This window comes from Chamaea fasciata, unplaced genomic scaffold (genome assembly GCF_029207755.1).
Source record: "Chamaea fasciata isolate MVZ Bird 193981 ecotype frontalis unplaced genomic scaffold, bChaFas1.0.hap1 SCAF_3, whole genome shotgun sequence".
Lineage (NCBI taxonomy): Eukaryota > Metazoa > Chordata > Aves > Passeriformes > Sylviidae > Chamaea > Chamaea fasciata.
Genome location: NW_027094088.1, coordinates 42,425,721 through 42,450,968, shown reverse-complemented (window position 1 = coordinate 42,450,968; position 25,248 = coordinate 42,425,721). Strand labels below are relative to the sequence as shown.

General features: G+C 40.3%; 1 protein-coding gene across 1 annotated transcript; it reads right to left on the bottom strand.

Moving 5' to 3' along the window:
- Positions 1–482: 482 nt before the first annotated feature.
- Positions 483–23,139, bottom strand: ABCB10 (ATP binding cassette subfamily B member 10). Its single transcript, XM_066178760.1, has 13 exons — positions 22,785–23,139; positions 15,276–15,476; positions 14,725–14,927; positions 12,981–13,115; positions 11,440–11,586; positions 10,544–10,679; positions 7,999–8,094; positions 5,326–5,535; positions 4,982–5,061; positions 3,052–3,232; positions 2,767–2,810; positions 1,702–1,736; positions 483–1,103 (listed from the first exon to the last, which is right to left on the bottom strand). Exons 1-13 carry the CDS (start codon positions 23,122–23,124, stop codon positions 812–814), a joined length of 2,100 nt encoding a protein of 699 aa, XP_066034857.1. The 5' UTR covers positions 23,125–23,139; the 3' UTR covers positions 483–811.
- Between the last annotated feature and the right edge of the window lie 2,109 nt (positions 23,140–25,248).

The following is a 25,248-nucleotide window of genomic DNA, read 5'->3' as shown; positions in this document are numbered from 1 at the left end:
AAAAGGACGAAAACATATATGGGAGGGCATGTTCTTTCAGATGGCATCTTAGAAAAGAAGTGAAACTAAAGAAATGGGAAAATAGAAAAGGGAAGAAAACGCATGCAAATTTTAGATTTTCCTATGTGATTTCATATAGTAATACACTTCCTTTGTCCTTATGTAAAGTCAATTTTATGTTTGGTTGCCTTTTTTTCTGTTGGGTTGTTTGTTTTATTAAAGAACTTTGCTCCAACTCATGCTTTCATACTCTCTAACGTGTTTTAATATGTAATTCTCCACAGGAACTGTAGATGGGGATCGTAGTCAAGTTCAGAACACATGATCACATTTCAGAACAAATGGTAACTGGAAGGACAGTGCAGTGGAAGTCAGACAGAATTTTCAGACTGTGTTAGTGTCATGCATTTTTGAATTTCAGCATTTTAAGACTACTGACAAGCACAAAACACTAAAGTTCCTTGGAAAGAGAGAGACAATGATATGAAAATTATAAGATTGTCATTTAATTACTTTAAAATACTGAATTTACTTGAGAATGGAGCACATCTTCATACAGTACATTACAGCAAACAAGATTCTAGACAGTCTCAAAGTAACACAAGGAGAAAAATCTATGCACTGAAATCATCTCAGTGTGACAGATATTTTTAAAAGTTACAATAGTTATTAGAAAGCTTTCAATAAAAAGTTTAAACACATTTATGTTTCAAAAGAATATTTTGTACATTTTGGAAAAATATAACATTTACTTTACATAACTGAAACATAAGTTATAGTTTTTTTAAGTTTCTATTATTCATATGTTGTCTCATACATTTTCTTTTAATATATCCTTTTCTCTGGATTGTAAACCTAATGCAAAAGTATCATTATTCTGAAGAAAAGCTTGTTTCTGCATTAGTTTCCTGAAAAGTCCATTTGGATTTGCAAGTAGTTCCTCATGTTTCCCACATTCAAGAATTTTCCCCTGGCCAAGGACTGCAACAAAATCAGCATTTTGAATAGTAGACAGACGATGAGCGATAATTAGGACTGTCCTCCCTTCCATCAGCCGGTCCAGAGCTTCTTGCACTAGATACTCATTTTCAGCATCCAAAGCACTAGTAACAAATGGGGTGGGGATGGGAGAGAGGAGGATATTTGTTATTGTAAGACCGGTTGGTTTTGTATGCATGAGGCTTATTTTGCCAAAAGTGCAAACCCTCTCTATTTGTCGTGAAGATGAACTGCTGGAACTGCAGGAAAGTTTTGTGGACATGCTCAGTGCTCACATCCAAGTAATAGGCATTACATTCTCATATGGAAAAATAAGTATGGAGAAACAACACCAAATTAAGTCAGTGGGAAAAAACAAACAGGTACACTGCAGAATAATCCTATCTTTTACACTAGGATCTAAGTTTAAACTAAGATACAAAAAAGCCTAAAGTAGATGTTTCAAAATCATGTTACATATGAATTTAACTCCATGAAAAATCACAGTGTACCAGCTATCCTTTCTGCCTTGCATAAACAGCTTTTATTATAGGTCTCCTAACCAAGTCCCACATTCTAGAAGGCATATTCTTTTTTGTGAGTAGAAAGCAATAAGGGGCTAGATAATGTATAACGACATGGAGAGAAAGAAAGAAGAGAGAACAATTTCCAAATCTGAGTTTTACAGGTACATAATTTCTAACTATTTCTTTTTTTTCTTACCTTGTTGCTTCATCTAACAGAAGAATTTTAGGATTCTGAAAAAGAAAGTAAAATTGGTTATAATAACAATTAAACAAGATCTGAATATTTATATCAGTAGAGAAAATAACCCAAACTTCCTTGATAAAGTTGAGAGTAAAAGCTTTAAACTCTATCTGGGACAGATGAGACTCCACTGCATCCCCAGCTATCCCAGTGTAGCAACTACTCATTTATTTTTTACAACTTTTTTACTTCCTCAAGATAAAGTCGATAATCCCATGAACCATATAAAATGCATGGCTTGAAATACAATCAGCTTTTCAGCATTTGTGGTAAAAGAGAACTGGTATAATGGAATTCCTATTAATCTAGCAGAACTGGGTGTGCCAGGATGATACAGACACCTGTGTGGCTTACCATGAATGTAAACTGTGTTCAGCAAGGACCAAAACTTCCAGCTGAGCATCAGCACCAAACTGCCTCCCTGCAACACCCAGTGGCTGTTCCTGAACCAAACTCTGTTGTTCTGATCCTCAGAAGACCCCTCAAATTTCTGCAGCACAGAACCTGCCCTGAAGCTAGACCCATACCAATCTTCAAAGAAAAAACATGACACTACATTGTGCCTGAAATATCACCATGTCCCAAATCCAGGCCACTTCCCCGCAAAGCTAATACAAGGCTTCTGAAGTACTAGTAAACTGCAACCCAGAAAAGAACCCATGAATGATAGAGATCTGAACACAGACGTTGTCATATATGCATTTAATAGCACCACATTCTTAAAGTCTTCGTTCATCCTTGACCTCATCTTATGGAAGTGGGCCATTACACAATGATTTAACATCAGTCGTGGCAAGAACTATCAAAAAAACCATGGATGAAAGATAGGAAGAAACACTGACATTAAGTAAATTGTCATAGGTTAAGCCACTCAGCCCTTTCAAACTTCATTAACATAAACGAAAGTTTTCCCTTTTTAAAATATTTTCTTACCGCTCCCATTGAAATACCTCCTCCTTGTTAATCCTTCCTGCCTCCCCCCTAGAAGCAGTTAAGTAGTTGTTTTGGGTGCTGGCTTACCTTGAGCAGAGCTCGAGCAATTGCAATTCGTTGCTTCTGTCCACCTGGGGGAAAAGAATCAGTAAAGTGAAATAGGAAAACAGATGTCAGGTAATTTTAACTGAATGTCTGGGCTGAGCAGAATTAGGCCCATGTACTTCAGTGGGGAATGGAGGTGAAGGGTGGATTCTTTTAATACTTATGGCAGGCTACAGCTTGGAGAAAACAGTGGTAACAAAAAATGATGGAATTTTTACATCAATGAATAGCATTAAGATTTTTTAAATAAGCAACATAAAGTCGTACCTGAAAGCAAAATGCCTTTTTCTCCAACTACAGTGTCAAATCCTTGTGGAAAATCTCTGATAAAGCTAGCAGCATTAGCTATTTCAGCAACTTTCTGAATCTCCTCTGCAGTCACAGTAGAAGGATCCTCTGCACCATAGGCAATATTTTCAGCAATAGAACAGGAGAAGAGAATTGGTTCCTAACAAATGCAAACACATAACTAATATGGTAGATCTGTAATTGTATGCATGTATTATCTATTACGTCAGATAACAAAAATCCCACTTACAAGACCCCACTTACAATATCCATACAAAGAATATGTAAGCTAGAGTTAATTGAATTAAAGACTAATAAAACCCCTCCTTCCCTAACACCAAAATTGACAGTGAAAACCAAGTAAAAATTGAGTTGTCTTTTTAACTGACAAAACATAGCTCTCAATTCCTAATATTTTAAGAAGAGTTTAGGAAGAGCTATATATTCAAACATCAAAAGCCCTTCCTTTGTACTTTGCCACATATCATCATAATGGAAGGGATGGAGCACCTGTCCTGTGAGGGAAGGCTGAGAGAGATGGGGCTGTTCAGCCTGGAGAAGAGGAGGCTCCAGAGAGACCAGATTGTGGTGTTTCAGGACTTAAAGGGGGGCTCTAAGAAAGACAGAAACAGACTTTTTAGCAGGGCCTGTTGTGATAGGACAAGGGGTGACAGTTTTAAACCAAAGGAGGGTCGGTTTAGATTAGGTATAAGGAAGACTTTTTTACAGTGCAAGTGGTGAAACACTGGAAGAGGTTTCCCAGAGAGGTGGTGGATGCCCCAATCTTGGAAACATTCTAAGTCAGGGTCCTTCAAGGATGGGGCTCTGAGCAACCAGATCTAGTTGAAGATGTCTCTCCTCAGTGCAGGGGGATTGGATCAGATGACATTTAAAGATCCCTTCCAACCCAAACTATTCAATGATTTGCAACAATGATGATTCTTTTCTTAACCTCTTCACAGATTTCATGGCATTATGTGCATTTAATTTGTATTCAAGCTTGCAACAGAAAACTGTGAAGTAGGACAAGTGATGTACATTGGGAAAATGTCTGAAACAAGGTAAGTGGGCACTGTTTAAAAAGTACAGCCATGTTCTTTGAATACCAGTATTGACCTCCTGCTGGTAATTTAAACAAAATAGATTCTTTCAAAAAGAAAAGTGCTAATGTGCCAACAGGAAAATCAATTTTGCACACAAGATTTTGGTGGCATTATTACATAAAAAAGTTGTTTTGAAATGCAACAAATACGCAGTTACTCTTATGCTCTAAACCAGAACATCAGCCTAACTGTTAATTGCACTGTGAAGTATCTGGGGAGACGAGGGAATGAACATTTTAATTGATGAAATGGCTTACTTTTAAGACACCATTGACTTCCAGAGTCTGGAGGTTGCTAGGAAGGTGGCAGGATAAAAGTTAAGTGCCAACTGTACTGTGTTTTCGTGCTTTCCTAATGGAATTATGTTTTCCTGGAAACTCCTCAGAACACAGAAGGTCAGTTTTTTAAATGGCTGTGTAAAATGTGGTTGTGTGACTTCCATCAATACAAAAGCTAATTAAGTGTTATGATTTTTATTACTTTCTTCAACAAATTATAGCAAGCATTAGGTTGGTCATACCTACATAATTTACAGTAACTTACCTTCCAGTGTCCACATGCATGCACACTTTTCTTCTAAACTAACATTTTGGATCTCTGTGATTGTGCAAAAACAGACTACAGAATACTGGAACTAGCTCTAAATACTTATTTTTAGAACAAAGCATGTGCAGCAGCAGTTATGGTGAGATGGACGGATTTCACTGAGAAGCAAGATGATGTTTTTTAAAAAAGAAGGAAAGTGAGGAAAAGGTAGTTGATCACAAAATTATTTCATCCACTTGGATTTTTTTTTTCTTCCTTACCTGACTTACTGTTCCAATCTTTGTCCTGAACCACAGTGGATTTAACTGACGGATATCAAAGCCATCAACGGTGATAGTACCTTAAGTTAGGAAACAGTGAAGTCAAGTGTGTTTGACAAGTACTGAAAAGAGTCTGAAGGAACAGCTGAGACTGACAAACCCTGGGGAATCACACACTGTACTGGTGGATCAGAAATCCAAAGCTATGCAGGCACCACCACAAGGTAACCATACACCCCAGAAAGAAACATGGACCTCAAGCACAGGAACCCCAACTGTTTATAAGGTTTATCTGAGATGCAAAGCACTAATTGTTGCAAATGAGAGCAACACACAAACCATACCTGAGATAGGATCATACAGCCGCAGCAGAAGGGATACAATTGTTGATTTCCCTGTACCACTTGGGCCAACGAGAGCCATAACAGAGCCAGCTGGAATGGAAAGGCTGAAATCTTTGAAAATTGATGTTTCTGGACGTGTTGGATATGCAAATTCAACATCTTTGAATTCCAAAGCACCTCTGAATACGTCTTTGCCTAAGGTGATTCCCTCTATATAACAAAGAATAAAATACAGAAATGTGAACAGAAACAAAAATTAGCTCAGCCCTCCTAGGACTTGTTTTACAGACAGTCAATAGAAATATCTATCTCCACATTCGATCTATGTATTACTGCAAGCCACAATTCAGGAGCACAGTGGTTATATTTCAGCCATGAGATAATCAGTGTGGTATACCAGTCATTCCTGAATGCAACTTCAGGTTGCTCACCAGCACTGAACCTGTAGGCTACCTACAGCAAGAGGGAGAATTTGCATCTTGCTAATACCTAACCACTAACAACAATCACTTCTCATAGAATTATCTGAATTAGTGAACATACTATAAACAATTGAAGCTTTGTCAATTAGGCGCAATGAAATAAAAAGGCACTGGAGAAGGCCAAAGTCCCGTTACCATAGAACACAAAAAGATAAACATTGCAAATCATTTATTGCCCTTTCACCGAGCCACAAAAGTCACCTGAAGTACCCTCCTCTGAACAAGAGCAGCTCCTATCACTGGAATAAAGCTGCTGCTAGGTTTGTTGCACTAAGAGACAATTTTTAGTTTTATTTTCTCCTTCCAGTGGAAAGCATATTTAATAAATTCAAATACCAATCAGAGGCCTAACTCTTAGGCAACAGTTCACTGAAATAAAAATTTCAGTTTGTGAAATTTTCCATGAATGAAACCACCATGAATGAACAACTACCATAGTTAAATAAAACCAGCTTCTTTCTGGAACACAGCATTTGACTTAAACAAGTATCTTAATATCATTACTAGAAAAAGCTGATAAATAGTTAAGACAAAGAAACAAAATTTCTTCAAGCCCTGTTAAAACTCAATGACACATATCCATACAAAGCAAATTAATTGGACTGTGGGGCTGCATTTCCAAAAGACAAAGTTCCCACCAACTTTGTGAAAACTGGCAGTACTAGAGCAGTACTCAAGTCATGTTTGTTTGTGCTGGAGAAGCACAGCTCAAACCCTTAATTCTTTTCAGATGCAGCACACAAGTAACTCCCAACCAGCCACAGGACATGGTAGCTAGTGCCAATATTTGGTTAAACAGTAACTGTGGATAGGAAACAAAGACACCCATCAGGAGGAATCAAGATTTCACTAGCTCTGCTCCTTTTTTTCCAGGTTTCCATTTCTTATCCAGTCCTTCAGTTTAATAATAGTAGCATTGGAACAGAAAAGGCAAGAGCATACAATTCCAGATTCTTTCCTTGACTTTAACATATGGACATACACATTGTAATGTTTCTACAACAGCCTGTAAACCTCCTTTTGGGAAAAGAAATGTATTTGCTAAATCCTGTGTTAGCAGCATAATCCTTATTATTACCACAGTAGCAAGTAATCACTTATCTTAAGTCTCAGTTCCAGTTATTGCATAGTCTATCCATGGTCCAAAACACCGAATCTACTGCAATACAGGAAGTCTGCTACCACAAGTCCTTCCTCTATATATCACTGTAAAAATACCTAAAAGCTACGTACTTGTCTCTTGTTTGGATTCTAGACACAAGAAAAAAGACATTATTATTTGTTCCCAAGATATTGGTTGTCACCAGCAACAACCAGAGTTCTGCAAAAATAAAATCTTGCCCCCCTAAATACGGAAGCAATGTGGGTAGTATTACTGTAAGGAGAAAGGTGCAAACCACTCAAAAATCAACACCTGCTGTAGCTGCACATCCACACTATCCCAAGAAGCAGAAGTCCCCCTATCAGCCCTACACTTTACTTGCTTTTATTCCCCAGTCATGCCTCAATCTCTGATTCCTATGACAGAACAACCCAAAAATTCAGTTTAGTATGTGTTGCTGAAAGGCCTCAAACTCTGTTTGCAAGTTAGGATTCAAATCAACATGTCTTACTAGGGGCTGATTTTCACTGGATCAGTATGAAATGTTTAGGCTTGCAATACTCTTGATGAAAACCACCTGGTTTTGAAAGCTTCTCTCATCATTTCTTAGCCATTAGAGATGAGCACGGTAAGCCTTTCAGTGGAAATACGAGATCTCAGAGCTCCTCCCTCCTCTCCTTTTTCTTCTTTCCACTCTTTTCACTCTAAAGAGGAAGTAGTGATGACATTCCAATCCAAGAAAATTCCAAAAAGCTAGAAATGACCATGTCCTCAGTCACATAAATTAGAAAGTAATATGATTTAAAATCATACTCTGAATTAAATAAATAAAAATAATTAAACCAAAAGCAATTAATTATGGCAAACATTTGTCTTCTAAATTTTTTTTATTAAAGGAATTTTTCATCATCTGTTTCATACTTAGGTAAAGTCAGAAGGACTTTATGACTATATCATTATGACTATATCTAGTTTCTTTGAAGAGAATGTAAGTCACAACTACCTTTAAGTGTTACACACACCCTTCTAAGGTATTGCTGACCCATAAGAGAAAATCAGTCTTTAAATAGTAATGAACCAAGAACCCACCATTAAATGGAAGTTGGGGCTTCCTTTCGATAAGTTCCCAAAGGCGTCCACCAGCACCTAGTCCTTTCATTAGCTCAGAATAAAAAGAACTTAGACCTAAACAAAAAGCAGAACAGTATTATGCATCCAGGTGCAATGGAAGACATAGAAGAGATAAAATTAGCATTATACTTTTCAGCAGCAGCATTGAAGGATCAGATGTGTAGGGGATCTTTTATTCCAGCAAACTGTTAAACATGTTAAATCCTATCTAGTCTCATTTAAGCGCTGCCAATAACCCTTATTCATCATTCTTAATATATCTGTAAAACAAATCACTCTGAAGAAAAGAAAATGTTAATACACTTCAGCTTACATATGCCGTTTTTCATTCACCTGTGAGGAAGAACAACATCCAACTTTAGGAAAATGGTTTTGCATTCAACCAGCTACATTCCCAGATCGTTCAGTAGAACTGAGCATTCTGAACGCTCTTCTTTGTCAGATAGGTTTACACTAATGCAGGGGAGGCTGAGTGAGTCAGCCACAGCAGAGAGAGGGCACAACACCTAAGGCTGAAGTGATGCTTGAGAAGGTGTGTGGAGAGTGGACAATGGAAGAAATGTGTCTCCCATGCCAGAATACTTCAAACAGTACTGGAGAAAGCAAAAGCTAAGCACAAGGCCTGCACATAGTACTGGGTCCTAGCTCTTCATAGCTGTTTGAATCATCTTGAAGGCAGCTTGGCTGAAGGGCTGTCCAGCTGACATAAACACAGAAACCAACATTGGACTAAAAATGGAGTAGTACATAGATACAAAATGTCCAATTTCTTAAATTTTTGTGTGCCTTTCAAAAGAAAGAAAGAAAGAAACTGATTTCTTTGAATTCATGATCTTTGAATTCCACCGGAATAAACATACTTACACTGTAAAGTGCTTACAGTGTTAAGAGTTATTTCAGGAGGGAAGAAAAACCAAGGTGCATATAAAAACATGTATATCAAAATGTATTTATATAATGGATTTACTGGTTTATTTTTGCAGAGCAAGAAGCTCAGCTCAAGGTCACAAGTCTGTAAGTGTAGGTAGGGTGTTTCATCATGCTGCTGCTGAGGACTATCTGAAAGTTTGCAACACTAACTATGGTGAGAAGCTGTCTGCTTGGAAAAAAAGAGTCTAAGCATCACATCCTAGAGCAGGGCATGGCAGGGGAAGGCATAAGCCTCACAGAGCAACTTCAAACTCAAACACTGAGGTTTGCAAATTCACAACCACTCCTAACAAAACCATTATATAATACGGGCAGCAAATACAAATTAGAAAATGTTTTTCTTTTTCATAACCCATGTTCCGTGTTTGGAAGAAAACACAGCAAACTTACAACGAAGAGGGGCAAAGTCACAGATTATGCAGTGAACTTCCCAGTTGTTGCACTGACTCCTATATGTATTGATGACATACACAGAGCAGACACAGCACTTGGAAGATTTATATGCCTTGTAGGCATCTAGGAAGGCTGGCCTCCTGCAGCAAGACACCTCTGCTTCAGAGTCCCCATTAGAATGAGCTCTGTGCAGAACTACATTCTACAATAATCTGAACTAGAATTTAAAAATACATCTTTATAGCAAATAAAAGTTAAGTCAATGGTATTTTTAGCAGTGCGTCTAATCTTCATTTATTTAATATTAGCTTGTCCCATGTTTTCAAAGTGGCCGGTATCTCTCCATTGACCAAACATCAATGATTTAAGCAGAGAAGAAACGGGGCTGGTAGTTGGAATGGGTGCCACTGGAATTTTAATATACAAGGAAGAAGGAAGGAAGGAGGTTTGTTAAATTTTGCCCTCAAGCACATCTTTGTGCTCCCTGTGATATCAGGCCTAGTCTTAAAAAAGAAAAATACAGGCAAGCTGCATCGCCCTCCTAGTCTATCAGAAGTAACAGACACATTTTAAAGAAGGTGGCTTCCAGCAAGTTGTAGAGCTTCTGGGCAACTTATCTTCATTTTTGCCTGTCTGCAGCCATGAAGACAGCTCTGTCAAAAAGATGAACAGCTTGTTGCTGGGCCAGAAGATTACAGAGTGTGGGCTTCCAGGAGGAGTCAGTGAGAAAGGAAAACCAGAAGATTAGCACCAAGTGCAGTATTCTGCTAGCACTTTGTTTACTCTTCCAGCTGAGGACACTCTATACTGAATTACAGCTAAATGTTACATGCCTTTCTAAATAGAGTATGCTTAACATAGACCCACATATTTTATAGCTTTACACAATACAGCAAGTATCTTAATTTAGACCTGAAGAAAATTAAAGTAATATATACTGTCACATGCACACATTGGAAAAAAAAAAAGACCTTTCGTTTGGGGAAAAAGAAGACTTATATTAAGTTATAGATTATTATTTTCATTAACTCTTCAGAAAAAAAAAGTAATTATGATCTCTTGAGAAGTTCATTTTGAAGACTTTTTAAGAAAGTCAGATTTTTTAAGAGCTTCTTCCCTCCTGCCCCTATAATGACTGTAATGCTTTGAAGTGAAGAAAATGTAATTTCTCATTCCATACCTCCAATGCTTATGCCAACCCAGAAAGCATACATTAGGAAAGATGAGAGTTCACCAACTGTCATGTAGGCACTGCCCATTAGTAATCCTCCTTTGTATAACACTGAGAGGACAATTAAGTTCCCAGAAAGGCCAGTCTAAGGAAAAAGGAAAAGGCAGATTATGTCACATACACCTTGAATTTCATCCTCTAAAATGTCGTTTCAGAACTTTCCTCGTAATGAAAAGAACTCTCACACTATAGGTATCTAGGCTTTTGAAGGACTGTAAATTCAACAGTTCTAACACAGAGCCAGGCAACAGCCAGCCAGCCAGCCATCCAGTGGCACGGTGCTATCCAACAAGTGTTCAAAAAGCAAGCAACTCTTTTTCGGCTTTTTTTTTTTCCCCCAAGGTGGAAAGGAACACTAAACATTATTCTCAACCATCATTACCAAGGAAGAATTGTTAGTCTTCAGTTACGTTCCAGTTTTAGAATTCAATTAGACAAACAGTTATGGGAAAATCCAAGCCTCCCTCCCACATCTGCGCACTCCCCACCTTCCTATCCGCTGATGCTCCTCTCCTTGGGGAGCCAAACCTGTAACTTCTCAGGGTAGGAGAAGGTTTCCACTGGTTTAATTCCTTGAATAGAAAGTGCAGCCTCAGATCAGCAGTCCCCAGCTATGGGGTGTGGTGCAGAAATTGAGGCTTAAAGTGACTTTATCATACCGTTTTATCTTGAGATGCAGTTTCACAACAATGTAGACTGATTTAAGTCCAGTCTTCCCACAGTTTTATGTAGGTTCAATTTATTCTCAATCATTTACTTGCAGATTTTTTAAGTATCATCGGGAGTTTTAAAATAATTAACACTTTGCATAACATGGTTGGCTTACTTTCATTAAATCTACTTACTGCTCCGAAGAAGCCTGCCCGAGCTAGTGCCTCTTTTTTAGCCAGTTGTAGCACATAATCCACTTTATTTGTGTACTTCTCCATTTCAGCCACTTCTTGCCCAAAAGCTCGAACTGTTCTGATGTTTCCGATCCGCTCTTCAGCTAACTGCATTGAAGCAAAGCACAAAACAGATACACAGAGACACACAATTTGAAATACTCACATTATAGAACATCTGAAAGTTAAACCAATATCACTTCACTAATCTACATGTCTTTGGATAGCACTGGAAAATTTCTCATGCCTTCCTCTCCCCACCCCAACCCCCTTTTTTCAAAATTCTATTAAGTTAAAAGCATACTGCATGCCCAGGCAGTTTAAAAAAACCCAAAAAACCTCAAGATTGTCTTAGGTGCTAGCAGAGACAGAAAAATATAAAAGTAGGGTTAAAAAGTTTGGCGTGAACATCACCCATAGGGAAGTTACTATTCACAATATGCAATAACACCGTGGGAAGGGAAAAAAATAAAGAATATGCTGTTCCATACTGAGTCATGCAAAAAAGCCTGCAGTTATTTCCTAAAACAATTCCACTCATTTGATCAAAGCAATGCTGGGGATTAATTTAACCCAACTACTAATGTCTCATTTCAACTCAGTATTTTAACTTCTAAACAGCAAAGTATTAATTCTAAAATACCTCAATTGCAACCAATTACACTAAGTTGTCAATGGACATTGTGATGGTCTTAGAAAAAATAAGTTCCACTTTTATAAGTAAAAGTATGATACAAAAATATAATTCTCCTTCTTCCATCTCCCATTCAACCTGGAAATTTGAATGGAACACAAAAATTGTTTGTTCATATGAAGTCCCACACCTGGTTTACAAAAGCACAAGCTTCCCACCAATGCAGTCTGAGGATGACAAATAGAAGAGGGCTAATCTTCCTTTTGCACAGTTCTACAAAGGACATCCCAAGTCTGTAACAGCTGACAACTGTGACTATTTTAACTAGAACTTTCCTAATTATATTTCTATGCTTTATAATAATGTTTTCCCACCCTAAGCCTTTGAGGAAAATGTTTAAGAAACAGGCTCCATAAACATGTAAGAGCTGACAGCAATGCATCAGGGATGCATTTCAGAGACAGACTTGCCAGCAAAGGAAGCATTCATCTAGGATGCTCCTGATAGCTTCAAGCTCAAAACCATAATCCAAAGAAAGTGGTTTTAAAATCCAGGTACCAACTTACACAGGACTTCATAGCCTGATTTTTTTATGCTCTCACAAAGCTAAAGCCTAAGCTCCTTGTCATTTCTTACATTTCCAAATTCCCAAGGCTTAATATCTCTGTATTATATTGTTATGGACAAAGGAAGCATGGTTGTTTTTGAGATCTGTGAATAAGCGTTACTGACATTTACCTTTCATACTACTCAGGTACAAAACTACAGAGTCATAACTAACAGTATAATTGTCTTCAGAAGATCTGTAACTTTAGAGATTTAAACCTAAATACATTAGAGCAACTTTAAAGTTAACTAGAAAGGTTACCTGTGTTGCTTCTGCAAGAGAATCTTGAGTCATTTTAGTAAGCTTTCGCAAGTATCTGCCATAAATCACAGCCAGGACAGCCAAGGGTGGCACAACGCTCAGAACAAATGCAGCAAGGCTAGGGGAAACAAAAAACTAGAAGAAAAAGGTATTGTCAGAGTTTAGCATTCAGATTAAAAATAATCCCTGGACTACTGAAGTGCAACTTCCCTTGCTACTCTTCCGAAACTAGGAGGGATTTAGTGCTGCTAGGCTTTCATTTCTCATGTTTTAGTTGTTTTCCAGGCAAAATACCCATTCTTCCACAGCATTTGGGAGGTTAGAACAAAGGACTATAAACAAAGCTGTCTGGATTTAATTTCTAGCTTTCTTGCTGGTTCATTGTGTGGTCTTAGTGAAACATCTTAACCTGCCAGTAAACAGGCCTACCAGGAAATCTCTTGGGGATGCTGAAAGATATAAGCTATTACACAGTTTCTAAAGTGCTTTCACAGCTATTACATAGATGGTGTAATACAGAAACTCTGAGGAGTGAAATATACAATACTTCTGGGTAAGTGAGGAACAAACAGATTGAGTCACCAGTACTCCCTAGCAGCCACAAATGGGTGGAACAGGGTATTTAATTTATTGCTGCAAAACTTATTGCTTGTAACGACCATCATCAAACCACCTAAAGAGATTCTCTTCATAAAATTTACTGACATTAGATCTAATGTGTTTTAATTTCAACTTGCTTTCTGTATTGAAAGATTCAAAATCAACACTGACAAAATTGACAGGCTTTATAATTATCTCATAATAATTCTTTTCTTGGCAAGGTTTTAGTCCACCTCTTACAACTGTCTCATGGCAGTATTTTGGAGCAGAATGTATTTTTTAAAGTTATCTCATTTCATCCATGGTAAGATAAAACCTTAGACTCCCTTCATGAGAGAGTACAGAAAGCCACTCTTATCAGCAATTCTTATGAGTGACAAAATAGTAAAGCTTTATAGAGGAAACTCTTAACAGATAATGACAATATTTAAAAAAACCCTTATTTTTACAAGGAGACTATTTGCTGTCTGTTTTTAACTCCAGGTAGGCAGCAGAAATTACTACATCTTCATTTAAGATAACTGCAAACAATGCACAAGCATAAAAAAATAACCCTCAAGAGATGTCAGATGTTCATGTAATCCAACTGTCCACCAAGGAATAATAACAGATGTCCTGAACTGAAGTCTTCATTAACAAGGTTCCTACATAAACATATTCTTTATTGACAGACTAAAGCAGAAAGACTAATGCTTGTAAAAGTCCTCAGCATTAATTAGACATGCAGTGCTGCCTTTGCTCACCTAGGCCTTAACCAGAATCAACCAACTGTAATGATTTTCTGTCAGGCCCTTCATACCATATTTTACCTATAACCATGGGAATGTTACCACTGGTTTTAGTATCTCTGGTAAGAATGGAATTCAGTGATTTGCCTACTACATTTTGCTTGATAACTCTGGGTAGCAACAGGAGTTAATGTCAATCCATCATCCTCCAAATTTTGCTTGTGAGTAAGCATCAAGTGGCTGGCTACAGGCATATCACCTATTGCAATAATCTCTGCTTCTGTTGTAGATAACCAATGAAATACACTTGTACCCAAGAGCACACGATTGTTCCTGGACTGATTCACACTCACCTAATAGAACTGAAACAAATGTGAAACTAGAAAAAGTGTCAAGCAAGTAAGAGACCACCATACCATCATTCCAACCCCCACAGATGCTTGTGCTCCTGCCCTGAGCCCATCTGAAAGGTTTTCAGTCACTGAGCGGCCCAAAAGGGCTGTATCTGAAGATAAGCGGTTTATCAGCTCTCCTGTTCTGGTCTTGTCAAAGAAAGCCGTTTCTTGCTTCACAATAGAGGAGAACATGGTTGCTCTCAGACGTTTCACAATTCTTTGTCCTGTCAAAAACATAAGTCAGTCAAGCATGACACCAGAGACTTTGCACAGACACGAACAATATAAAAACCACAGGACTGCACAGCACTGAACAAGGTGCATTCCAGAGAAGAGTGTCTAGTAAAGATGAGCTAGATGGCATCTTTAAGATCTCACCTAAAGTAAAATTGAGCAATTATTCCAGCACACTTATCTTTGCACTATTAGTTTACCTTTGCTTTGGTTAAAAAAAGCTACCAATTCCAAAATCATCTCTTGGCCATTGCCAAGAACTTGTTTAAGATCATTAGATATCCTGACTCTGTGAAAAACAAGATGACTCTCAGTACCACTTTTGCTTCTGTTTTTACCTGCAGTCTGCATGAGGTAGACACGAGTAGCATTAGCAGCACCACCACATAAAAATATTCCGCTCAGCAAAGCACACAGGCTGGTCAGGCTGTCAGTGAAATCCTCACTGGGATGTGTATAAATAATGTCAATAACTTTCCCCATAAAGAAAGGGGCTGACATGGTAATGACGCTGGAAACTGCCAGAAAGCCAACAGCAGCTGCAAATCAACAAGAAAAAGGAAAGTTATTCTGAACTTACAAGATGGTTAATGGTACAAATGAAATTATTTTTCACTTGACACTTCTATTAAGCTTGCAAGTGCCAATTGAAATAATCAGCACTCTTACACCGAGTTCTGAATGGGGTATTTTAAGCCACAGTATAAATGAACTTAGGCAAGGCACATTTTAAGACTCTGAAAAGCCTCTGTATATAATCACAGTCCTGGAATCACTTCTCTTGTCTAATCTTCAACAGCACCATCCAAAAAGGTTAACTTTTCACAGGTGTCACCCTTAGAGAGCATTGACAGTCACCAAATTCTCACACACAATCCTTCAACTCCTGTTTGGTTTGGGATTTACTATTCATGCTTGTCACTGCATGGAAGCTTCCAGTTGTCTGTTTTTGATTGGACAGAATGTTTTTGAATGGACTGAAATAAAGATCTGATCTGAGAACCATTTAGCCATGCAATTTTATTGGGGAAAAAACCCTCAAACAACCAGAAACCCCAAAAAAAAACCCCCACCCAAATTTGATTTCTTTTTAACTGATAAATTTTATAAACATTCATTTTGTTTTACTCTTTACTATTGTTGGTTTAAAGAAAAATAGTGTAAGTCTTAATGAGAAGTACATTTGCTGATGAGCAGAGCTCTTGAATTCCAGTTGCAGGACCACCCATGGAACAGCCTGTGTAGCTTTTTGAAGGTGTATCACAAAGGATGAAAATCACACTACACCAAAACTTAGCCTTTTGAACTTAAACCTGCAAAGAAATTTCTTGAGCCAAGGACACAGTTTAATTCTAAAAAGGCAAGCCAAGCTTGGAAGGCTGAGAGCTAGATAAAAACCACATCTTAATTGAAAACTGGACAAACTTGATATGAAAACCACCAAACCACAACAAACAATGACATTCATACAGCATCATTTTCCAAGAACCAACCACACACTTAAAGCAACCATTCATAGGATTGCTGCAAAACTACTTGCAAATAATGCCTTTGAAGACAAAAATATACAGTGCTGAAAGTCCTGAAGTTTAGTTCCATTCTACTGAGCTTCCTATATCACTTTTATGACAAAGACAGCAGCCAGCCTCCCTATTGCACAATGCTGTAAAGCATTTCTAAAGTATTTCTAACGCCTGACACAGGTGGTTTGATGTCTTACCACCTTCACACACATGTGGAAAGCTCTGTTTCAGTTTTTACTTGAAATGCAAATACAGCTGTGTACTTATAAAGAAGAATTCAGAGTACAAAAAATGCTTAGCTGCAGCCTTGTGCTTCTTAGTCAAGATTTGTTTGCAGTCTTTCCCTTGTGTCACAGTCAGGCCAGCAAGTGTGTGAAAGATACAGAATTTGGATCTTCAACTTGAAGCTACAGAAATTAAAGGAAACCAGAGGAGAAAGTGAAACACTTTCTGGTGCAAACTTATTGATCTATGCCATAGGCACATCTCATAAGGATATTATTTATTAGCTAAAAATTCATGGATGACCTTACTAACAGGCTGGCAGCCCTGGTGTATTCAAGCTGTGAAGCAGCAGGGAAAAATCCAACCAAACCTAGGTTATTTCCTGTCAGGAAAAGCTGGTTGGTCTCCAAGGCAGCTGGAGATGGACAAAAGCACTGATCATAAGCACAGTTCTGCATGACAGCTCAGTCTCCATTAGTCCAGACAATTTCTCAGTTATGGATGGAACACTACATATGAACTGCAGATATAAATATTCACAGGAGGAAGAGGACTGTATAACTAAACCCCCCATATGTTTCTGTTTAGTGACTTGAATTTATCTTCAGCTCTTCTTCATTCAAACAGCATAGGTTTCACTGTAATTACTTCCAACAGCCTTAACTGAATGAAAAGCAAATACTAGTACCTAAAGCAAACTGAAAACTACTGAACTAAGCAACATACATGTCTTGATTAATTTAATCACAAATCACATGCAAAATAAGGTTCTCTAATTGAAACTCTCATGTTAATTATACCAGCAGACCAACTAGAAAATAGCACAGTTGCCAAGTGGCTGCTCTTTTTTGTTTCTTTTAAAATGCTGACTAGTTGACAAAATAGGAACCAGCAAACACTCATTGCACTGCCTCCTTCAAAGGAGCTGTCATGGTGATAACTGGCTAAGGGAGGAGTTCGATGTGTTCAGCAACCAGATATGAAGACACTCCAGTGACACTGAAGGTTGTTGCTGATAGAAAAAAAAGGTCAGAGTAAACTCTATAGTATTAGTTTCACATGGCTTACTCTGCTACCCAGAAAATTACATCAAACAAAGCTTCCAAAACACACCCTTTTATATTTTAAAGTAATTTTTTTTGTAGGCTATGAGATGACAATAAAGAAAATGTGAGGCAGATCAGTGGAACTTACAAAACCAGGACTTCAAAGTGGCAACAGGAGCAACCACAAGGAAAGCTGGCTGCAGCAGCAGCTGAGCAACCCTCTTGGAAACGTTAGGCAAACATTTTGCTTGTCTGCTTGCACAGAAATCCAGACTGCTGCACAAAGTGATGATGCCTATCACACACTCTCTGTTAAGGCTAACATGAGCTTGCTTCTTGACAGCAAACCTGCAACTTCCTTGGAGGACAAGGCTGCCAACTGATAAACTACGATGTTTACAGGCAATACCAAGGCAGAGCCATCAGAAACCTCTCTTCAGAATGTAGACGATGTGACTCCAAAGAGTCATAAAATAATTTTCTACACACAAAAACGACACCAAGACAGTGAATGTTTCTAATTTTGCTGGTTCCTACCAGAGCACTCTTCTCACCCAGTATAGTATGTGGAAGTGTATGCAGACAAAATACTTGCAAGCCTGTTTGGTGAGGGGCTGTTTTGAAGGCAAATACATAAGGATTTTACCTCAGATAAATTAAGCCAATCCAAGCCAATCAGGGATGAAAGGCAGAAAAATGAGGTGTTGATGAGATGTGGCAGTGCACAGTAACCCAGCAACAGGTCACGGTAGCTAGTTTTTACTATTCCATAAGCTATGAGTGTTATCTCCTGAAATCTTTTAGGTATTGTACTGGTTTCATTTAAATATGGGGGGCTGGCAGGTCAGAAGCAAGCTTTGCATTTGTGAGAAACATCCTTCTACCAGTAACAATGAATATCTGTCCTCTACCAGTTATCTGTGCAGTTTTATTTAATATGTGGGGAATTTTTAAGCTTAACACTGGCATTCCACAAGGGCATTTGGAGTGATGGATAAAACCTACCACATTATCATGTGCATTCAGGAAAATTGGGCTCTTCAGTTGCTCTTTTATGGGAGAAAGATGCACTGGTAAATTTTATATTTGTTGGTCAAATAAAGTTCATTTTCTTTTGGTGGACCCTGGTCCACAGTATTTTGGGGTACCAACCCTGCAAAGAGTCAGCTCAGCAAATATGACAAAATAAAAATCTTCTTCCAGAGTACACTGTGAGCACTTAATGATGTTCTGTATAGTTCTAGGTTAGATATGAGTGGTGTGATTTCCTGTGTTAAATTCATACAAGACATCTGCACATCTGTTATTATGCATGAACCTTTTAGAACCACCCTCCTTACATTGTTAAGAACAACTGTGTTACTGTGCTCAGAAAAAAAATACAGTTCACAGAATGCTAGAAAGTAACAGAATAACTCTAAGTTTGGAGGAGAGAGTAGGGCTTCTTTTTTATCGGGCATTTAACAGTAAAGCATTTAACTTGTTCATATTTACCTTGTATAGAAGACAGTCTTTATGTCAGACCAACCTAGCTATGACTATCTCCACAGTTCACACAAAAAATGCAGCAACAACATTCGCCAAGGAAATTAAAGTCTAAGCACCTAACCGATCACGGTGATAAGCAGCTACTGTTTCTGCAATATCTTACATAAGTAACTTCGTTAACAATTCACCACCAGTTTAAAATAAAATACCGTCATCAATTAGGCACAGAAAACGCAACTTTCTGTGACAAAGGGACAAGGCTGCTTGGACATTTGTGAGTTTCATACCAAGCATCGACAAAATCAGAAGAAACACTAGTGGGAGAAACAACAAAAAGCACCTAGCCTGTATTTTATCACATGAGAAAACACTCAGTAAGTTACCACTACATGTATACACATATAGGAATTATGATTTTAAAACCACAAGAATTGCCTTCCAAAAAAAAAAAAAAAATCAGTGCATCACCTGGTGTAATTTTAAAGTAAAAGAAAATCTGATTATGAAAAAGGCAGTGCTTTTCTGACTTAATTGAAATTTTAATCCATAGGAAAGCAGCTATTACAAACTTGCCAAAAATTATCAAATAAAACTTATGAAATAACATTTCTTGAATACCCTAAAGAAGACCTATGTACAAAACAAACCTTCTTACTCAGTGCACAGAAAGTTTTATAGAGGGAAAGGGCACACTTTGCTATGCAATTAAAAATTTCAAAGTTCCTTGTGCTTACTTTACAATTCAAATACAACTATTGTTTCCTTCGAGTGTGGTTTGGATGAAGTGCAACAGACATTCTCACGGGGAGAAACTAAGAGGCAGGAAGATATAAAAGGGATCATTTTGAAAAGGCATTTTTGTGGTCACACACACGGGGCAGGATTTAATAATTCCAACTATGGCGCTGTCCTCTTCCCCAGGGAACTGAATTTAACTGAAGATGCAGGTTTACCTCACCTGACTACACCAGATCAGCTAAAGAATTCCTACAACTACTTCTCTCCTTTGTTAAACCTAGGAGGTACTACGGGATTTACAAACTCCTAATCACTGCACAAAACTATGGTCACTAACAGAGTGGATTCCCACCATATTTGGGCTTCTTTTTACCACTTCACTGCAAACAACAAAATTTAACACACATGTCCCATTTAAAGTATATTCATAGCTCTACCCTGGTGCAGAAGTAACTGGAGACTGAACATATTACATTGATGCTTTTTTTTTTTTTTCAGTGTGACATTTGATACATTTATTTTTATTCCCAGGAGCCTCCAGAGGGTCAGAAACTCCTTCTGCAAGAGGTGCAGACGGGAAGAAGTCTGGGCCAGAGCACACCACTTCTTCCTGACCCGTTGATTGGATGGTGAAGAGGTCCTGCACAGAGCAAGATGGGATCCTCTCCTCTGGTGCCAACCACAAGGGGAGCAGGTCACCTTCACCTCTGTACCTGCACCTTCATCAGCTGACACCACTTCCCCAGCACACCAAGACGGGTGAAGCTAGTCTTGCTCAACTTCCTCATGAATCACCCTCTGCTCCCACTGTCCTCACGGCAAGCACTTCACCTTCTGTGACTGTGAATTCCAACTCCCAGCTGCAAGGAGCAGACAGACCCTCACGACTCGTGTGCCATGTGGAATGCCAGAAAAGGTGGCACAGCACTCCACACTGGAACTGTTACACCCCTACGTTACCAGGCACCGGTTGTATAAAATACAAAAAATCTGGAAGAACTCAACCTTCCTGAAGAACTAAACAGCACCTGTAGACTCTGAAGAGATCTCACATCATTTGCTTAATGGTTATATGGACTTGAAGAGGAAATTAAATGGTTTACTCTAGGTTGTTTCATATAGTGAAACCATTAACCTTCCTCTTTTTTGAATGGAGCAAACCCAGACATACTAGGTTTTTAAGGACTAGTTTCTCAGTACAAAGCTGCAACAGGAAGAAAGTGCAACACATTTTAACATATTTTAGATATAAGGGGTAGATGCAATTTCCCTACAAGCACGTATGTTGCATTTTACCCGTATTTGTTATCCCCGCACTCTATAATGACCAAAAGCATTTTCCCTGTTAGCTTTTCTATCCCCCCACCTAATTACAACTTAACTACAACTTTTCCCTTAAGCAGGGTGTCAATAAATAATTCACTCCTCTTCCAGAATGAAGACCAACTGAACACTGAAAAGCAGTTATTACATGCCCATATTTTTCCCATCCTCATGAGCTGATACCATTAAGTTGTTGTGTTAGGGGTTTTTTAAACTTTAATTCAGGCCATTCTGTTACCTCAAAGGACAAAACTGCATGTAACTGGTTTTTAATAACTGTGATAGCTGATTACTTAGATAAAACCATCAGCAGACTGCACAGATTAAGGATGCTTTGCTCTATTTCAAAACATAATTACAAACAACCATACCCTGCCTGTGATAAACAAGCTGGCAGCGAGTGCCCAGTAAAGTGAACTAAATTAAATTTTCAGTTATTTAGAAGCCTTGGGTCCTAAAAGTCAGCCTTAAAATAACTGATTTATTTACTTGATTAAATTTAAATGGGAAAACCACAGACTTTTAAAACTTCATTGTAAAACCAGCAGGTAGTCTAAAATCTATAAACATTCATTTGGATCCAAATTATGTTGGCTATATAATATCAACATGTAATGAAACTCTGTAAATACCCACTGTGAATAAAATCTTGCGCAAAGTGTTTGGTATTCCACAAACCACCGCTCTATATGTCTAACTACCTCACCTCTCCTCTCAAACACCATTTACCCGTTCCATGGGAAGTACTTAAACTTTTACAGAGGACTACAGGCCTCTCTCTCATGAGACAGTGCACATGCTGTCTGCCAATAAAGAAGCCTTAAAAAACCCAAAGCACATAATAATTTGACATTGTTTTCTTACCAACAGCTATTATCATACTAACCCATGAGAAGCAATGTCAAGAAAAGTTCGTTTATACTCTGTTGAAAATATCAGTGTTAAGGGTGTAATTTATACAACCACGGCGTTTTGGTTTTACCGCATAGACACTAGAAAATAAACAATTTTCAAAACATCTTACAAAAGTTTTAAGCAAAAAAAAAAAAAAAAAAATTATTGGGGGAGAGAATTCCAATTTACTTTAAAAAATAAGCGCACCAGGTTCCCCTTTTTACTTAATTTCCTGTAGACTTGGGCCCAAATTTATTGCAGGCAGATTGTGAAGCCAGCGCTGAACACGCACAGAGGCATTAAAAAAAAGGGAACCGAGTTCTGTTAACTTCCAAAACTTTTACCTTCCCTTCAAAAACCAACAGATCAAGAGATGGGAAAGTGAGAAGAGGGGGGAGAATGTATGTGTTTAGCTTTTCACACGTATGCAAGGCTCGCTCCAAGATTCCGCGCTGTGCTGGGATGCTGCCAGCAGGGCCGGTTCTCCAGGGAAACACGACCTTCTCCTTCGCCCCGGCGGCGGCCGCGCACCCCGGCCCCGGCAGCCCCTCCGGGCGGGGCGCCCGCCGCCCCCTCCCGCTCCGGCAAAGCCCCGGGGCGGCCCCGGTACCTGTCAGTCTCCAGCGCTCGGGGTGCGCCAGGACCAGCAGCCTGCGAGCCTCGAAGCGCGGCGGAGCGCCCGCAGCCCCCCGCGGCGGCTCCGCGCCCGCCGCGGTGCTCAGGGAGCGCGGGGCGCCGCCCGCCGCCGCTGCGGTGGGGAGGAGGCAGCGGCGGTAGGACGGGGAGCCCGGCGGCAGCGACAGCAGCGGCGGCGGGGGCTGCGCTCCGCACCTGCCGGGCGGGCGCGGCGGAGCGCGGAGCCCGGCGGCGGCCGCCCGAGCCCAGGGGGGCGGCGCCGTCCGGCGCAACAGCGGCAGCAGCCAGGGCAGGCGCGGCGCGTAGCCCGCCATGCGGCCGGCTCGGCAGCCGAGCTGCTGCTGCGGTCGCGGCTCCCCGCCGCGCGGGTCTGCGGCGGGAGGAGGAGGAGGAGGCGCCTCCGCGCCGCCGCCGCCGCCCATGGGCCGGCGGCCGGGAAGCCGCGGCCGCGCGGGCCCGACCCGGCCTGCGGCGCGCTGATAAGGCTGCGACTGTCGGCCTCCTCCTGGCCGCCCCGGCCAGCGCCCTCTGCCGCCTCCCGGCCCGGGGAAGGGGCAGGAGGGGGCCCGGGCCTGCCGAAATGGCGCCCGAGAAGACACAGGGTGTCTCGGTAATGCGCCTGAATATCGCAAAGGCAGGTGCCAAGAGGATGGTGCCGGGCTCTTTTCAGTGGTACGCTGTGAGGCAGCGAGGAGCAGTGGGCATAACTGAAAGCATAAGAAGTTCCATCTCAATGTGAGGAAGAAGTTTGCATTGAGGGTGGCAGGGCATTAAACAAGGAACAAGCATGGAACAGGCTGCCCAAGGCAGTAATGGATTTTTGCTGTTTGGAGACATAAAAAACCCACCTGGACGTGTTCTTGGGTCACCTGCTTGAGGTGACCCTGCCTTGCCAAGGGGTTGAACTGGAAGATCTCCAGCGGTCCCTTTCCAACCCTTACATGTCAGATTGATTGAGCCTGCCCTGCCCTGCCCAGTGATGGCAGAGACCCACCTGGGAGGGGATGGGAGCTGAGGCAGCCGATCCCGGGGGACAGAGAAGAAAGCAGGGACTTGGCTGCCTCCCCTGTTCCTCCTTTCCAGGTCCCCGTGGGTTACAATATCTCCAGCCATCTCAGGACATTGTCGGCCTGTTTCCATGGGTTTGGTCTTGGTCCAAACAAGGGAAAATGTCCATCCAGAGGACAGCTGCCTTTTGGGAACACTATATGCCTGATCCCATGCTCAGGCTGGTGTCTACAGGATCAATATAAACTGGCCTTATCTACCTATGCTTGGGCTAGAGCCCACAGGATTAGAAGGACTAACGGGTTCAAACGTAAAGAGGGGAAATTTAGGACAGATATTAGGAACAAATTCTTTACTGTGACAGTGGTGAGATACTGCAACAGGTTACCCAGAGAAGTTCTGGATGCCCCATCCCTGGAAGTACTTAAGGCCAGTTGGGATGGAGCTCTGGTCCAGTGGGAGATGTCCCTGCCTATGGCAGGGTGGTTGGGACTAGACGGTCTTTAAGATCCCTTCCTACCTCTTAACATTACTGGTTTTTTCCCATATCGCTGCTCAAGGTGCAAACAATTTACCAAACAGTCTTCTGCCCCAAACCTGATTTAAGAAAAAGAAACCAAGTCACAGCTTTCCTGAGGCCACAGTACCAGCAGCCAGAGCAGGGAATTGACTGTCCTGTTTTTGCCACTAGAGTGCCCAGTATAGGGATGCCTGTACTTCAATTTTAAATTTTTGGGTCAAGCTTCTGTATAAATTAGTTAACATTGGTTTGTGAGACTAGGTTTGCCGCAGTGGTTTGAACAATCACACTTTAAAGTCTACAAATGAGTAAAACTGTATTAAAAAGTCACGAGAAAACATGAACAGTCTTTTGCTACTGCAAATGATATAGCCATATTTACAGTATTTAGGGAAATCAAGGGGTTAGCACACCCAGCAACAATGCTAAAGAATGGAGCCTCATCCTGGGAAAACCACCAGAGCAGTTTCCCTTGATATTTGAGTGAATTAGCATAAACCTCCCTGGTTACTTGAGTGAATTCACATAAACCTTCCTCAAAGAAGGCCTGTGGTGCAAGGGCAGGAGCTCCACAGCCTCACCCCAGTACCTGGGTTCCCTCCTTTCCCACAGCCAGCCTTCCTGCCCGCTGGAATGCTGCTCTTAGGCACTGCTAGGATGGTATGGTGTATATACTGTATATTAAATCACAGAGTGGGTCATGTTGGAAAGGACCATGGTGGGGGGCAGGGGGTCACCTGGTCCAACCTCCCTGCTCAAGCAGGGTCATCCTAGAGCACCTGGCACAGGATTGTGTCCAGATGGTTCTTGAACATCTCCAGTGAGGGAGACTCCAACCTCTCCGGACAATCTGCTCCGCTGCTTGGTCACCTGCACATTAAAGAAGTTCTTCCTCACATCCAGATGGAAT